We start from the raw sequence: 3115 nt of genomic DNA, 5'->3' as shown, positions 1-3115 counted from the left end.
CGATACCCGGGAATCCCTTCATCTAGTTGTCGTTTCGTGCTCATTCGTGCCCATTTCATAACGAAGGGCTGAGGGGCCTTCAGAGCATATCGACGGAGTTCGGCTGAAATGGCCACTTAGCATGCAAAAGCCTTGTAATATCGCCATGCCAGGGATTGTTTTAATTACTTATGACTGTACAAATACTCCAAACGTAAGGTTTCGTTAAGTCTGCGCTTGTCCCAGAATGAAGGGCTGTAGGGCCCTTCAGAACATACAAATGCACACAGCATCTGTTCGCAAGTCCTGCTTTCTGTTGAAGATGTAATAATAGCTAATAAAGATGGCCCCTTCAGTTAAAACATATCCACGTTACCTCTGCCGCGGTCGACTATATGCGTTGTCGCAATTTGAAATTACGTGTGTGTCCTGCGGACGCAAGTATCATAGCACGTCTCATGCATATAATCACGTCATCACGCATCAGTGCGTCCAGCCTCATGGTGGTAATAATGGCACAGAGCTTTTTGGCCTCGATGCCGTGGCTCCTAACGAGATGATCGCTGGACGCAGTGAGAAGTTGCTGCAATACATTGACAGCTACTATGTATGGTTAAAACTTGCGACGTCCAATATGATGCAGATGAATGTCCTCAGCAACAAGCTCCCGTTCCGGCGGGCCCTTCGGTGGTTGGTGCGGGAGCACAGCCGCAAGCTAACAAACCGGACCAAACAGGTACAACAAACGAAACTAGCACACACGTCACATGTAGGACATGAGCGATTTGAAACGAGGTCCCCCCTGTCAGCGCAGGCACCCCGTCTCCGGTGGAGGTGGACATGGAGTGGAGTCCGCCGAAGGGCCAGGCAGAAATGCAGTGGAGCCCCGACAATCTAACAGGTGAGACCGTAGTCCATAAGGTAAGAGGACGGAAATGGCAGCACTGGTGACGGCAGGGGAGGTGAAGGGGATGGGTTGAAGGGGGTGGTGGTGATGATGGCTCAGGTGACGGCGACTCAGGCGACGTCAGGGGCAACGGCGGCACAGCTGTGCAGGTGAGAACGGATGGGAATGCAGGGGAGAGAGAGGGTAGTGGGGGTGATTGCGGCCACGGAGATGGGGGGGCGGGGATTGCCGCAGTGAAGAGGACGGAGGTGGAAATGGCGGCCGTGGTGACGGCAGGGGAGGTGAAGGGGATGGGGTGAACGGGGTGGTGGCGGGGTGGTGGTGATGGCAGCTCCGGTGATGGCGACTCAGGCGACGTCACGGGCAACCGCGTCATGTTGCCAATGATGTGGCCTGAGTCGCCGTCACCGGAGCTGCCATCATGTGATCACATGCGACTGCGGGGACGACGATGAACCCTTCATGGTGTCGTGGACGTATGCCCTGCTATTCCCAGGTGACGGATCACCTGGACACATTGGGGCGGATGGAGAGGTGGAGATCCGTATTGTTGCCACTGAAGAAGCAACGGTTGGCGACGGAGGTGCAGGTGAGAACGGATGGGAATGCATGGGAGATGAAACAGGTACAATAAACGAAACTAGCAGACACGTCACATGTAGATCATCAGCGATTTGAAGCTAGGTCCTCCCTGTCAGTACTGTCAGTACACTAGTGTAGGCGCCTCGTCTCCAGTGGTGGTGGACATGGAGTGGAGTCCAGAGTCCGCCGAAGGGCCAGGCGGAAATGCAGTGGAGCCCCGACAACCTAACAGGTGAGACCGTAGTCCATAAGGTATTTTATAGAAATGTTTCTCCTCCTTTTGCATCATCGGGTGATGTGAACACACATTGAAGAAGGGAGGAAGATAGCAAAGTTGGATATGGGGGGGAGAGAGGAGAGGGGGATGCGGGGCGGAGGTGGAGATGGTGGCAGTGGCGACGGTGGAGGAGGTGAAGGGGGAAGGGATGAAGGGGGTGGAGGTGCTTGGTTGACAACCTCCCCTGCACCCCCCTAGCGCAACGACACCCTTCCCTGCGGCCCCCTAGCCCAACGACGCCCTCCCCTGCGCTCCCCTAGCCGTACGCTGCTCTCCCCTGCACCCCCATAGCCAAACGACGCCCTCCCCTGCGCCCCCCTAGCCAAACACTGCCCTCCCCTCCACCGCCCCTAGCTAAATGCCGCCCTCCCCTGTGCCCCCCTTGCCCAACGCCGCCCTCCCCTGCACCCCCCTAGCAGTACGCTGCTCTCCCTGCGCCGCCCTAGCCAAACGACGCCCTCCCCTGTGCACCCCTAGCCCAACGCCGCCCTGCCCTGGCACCCTATAGCCCAACGCCACCCTCCCCTGCGCACCCCTAGCCGTACGCTACTCTCCCCTGCGCACCCCTAGCCCAACGTCGCCCTCCCGCACGGGAGAGTAGCGTACGGCTAGGAGGGCCCAGGGGAGGGTGGTGCTGTGCAGGGGAGGGCGGCGCTGCGCGGGGTGGGGCAGGGAAGGGCGGCGCTGCACGGGGCAGCGCAGGGAAGGGTGGCGCTGCGAAGGGAGGGTGGCGCTGCACGGGGCGGCGCAGGGGAGGGTGGCGCTGCGCGGGGTGGGGCAGGGAAGGGCGGCGCTGCACGGGGCAGCGCAGGGAAGGGTGGCGCTGCGAAGGGAGGGTGGCGCTGCACGGGGCGGCGCAGGGGAGGGTGGCGCTGCGCGGGGTGGGGCAGGGAAGGGCGGCGCTGCACGGGGCAGCGCAGGGAAAGGTGGCGCTGCGAAGGGAGGGTGGCGCTGCGCGGGGCAGTGCAGGGGAGGGTGGCGCTGCGTGGGCCGGCGCAGGGGAGGGCGGCGCTGCGCGGCGCGGCGCGGTGCAGGGGAGGGCTGTGCTGCGCTGGGCAGGGCGGTTCAGGGCAGTGCAGGCGCGGGGTGGGGCGGGAATCGGAACAGGGCAGAGGTGCCACCCACCTTCTTGTGGGTCTGGGTTCAATGCCCAGCTGTCCCTTTATGACCCATGATACATACACACATATGTCCGTGAACACATGAGCACACTGGCAGAGGGCACACACATACAAACACAAAGGACGGCGGGAAGGGCAAGGGAGAGCAGGGAACAGCAGAGGAGAAGGGCAGAAGGGATTTAGGGTTTTAGGGATCAATGGCGATGGCAGGGATGGCGACAGCGGCAATGGTGGCAGTGGGGATGGCGA

At 60.9% G+C, this 3115-nt stretch overlaps 1 protein-coding gene across 1 annotated transcript in view; it reads left to right on the top strand.

Annotated features, from left to right (window-relative positions):
• Positions 1-3115, top strand: part of VOLCADRAFT_107508 (uncharacterized protein) — a gene marked incomplete at its 5' end in the record, with an annotated part of 8920 nt that overhangs the window by 3150 nt on the left and 2655 nt on the right. The window contains 4 exons of the mRNA XM_002957028.1: positions 467-715; positions 814-880; positions 986-1035; positions 1383-1475. Of these exons, the coding sequence (XP_002957074.1) occupies positions 467-715; positions 814-880; positions 986-1035; positions 1383-1475 (459 nt within the window). The remainder of the gene's footprint in view (positions 1-466; positions 716-813; positions 881-985; positions 1036-1382; positions 1476-3115) is intronic.

This window comes from Volvox carteri, assembly GCF_000143455.1.
Source record: "Volvox carteri f. nagariensis unplaced genomic scaffold VOLCAscaffold_68, whole genome shotgun sequence".
Taxonomy (NCBI): Eukaryota; Viridiplantae; Chlorophyta; class Chlorophyceae; order Chlamydomonadales; family Volvocaceae; genus Volvox; species Volvox carteri.
Note: the sequence above shows the minus strand (reverse complement) of the source record. Positions and strands in the feature narration are given on the sequence as shown.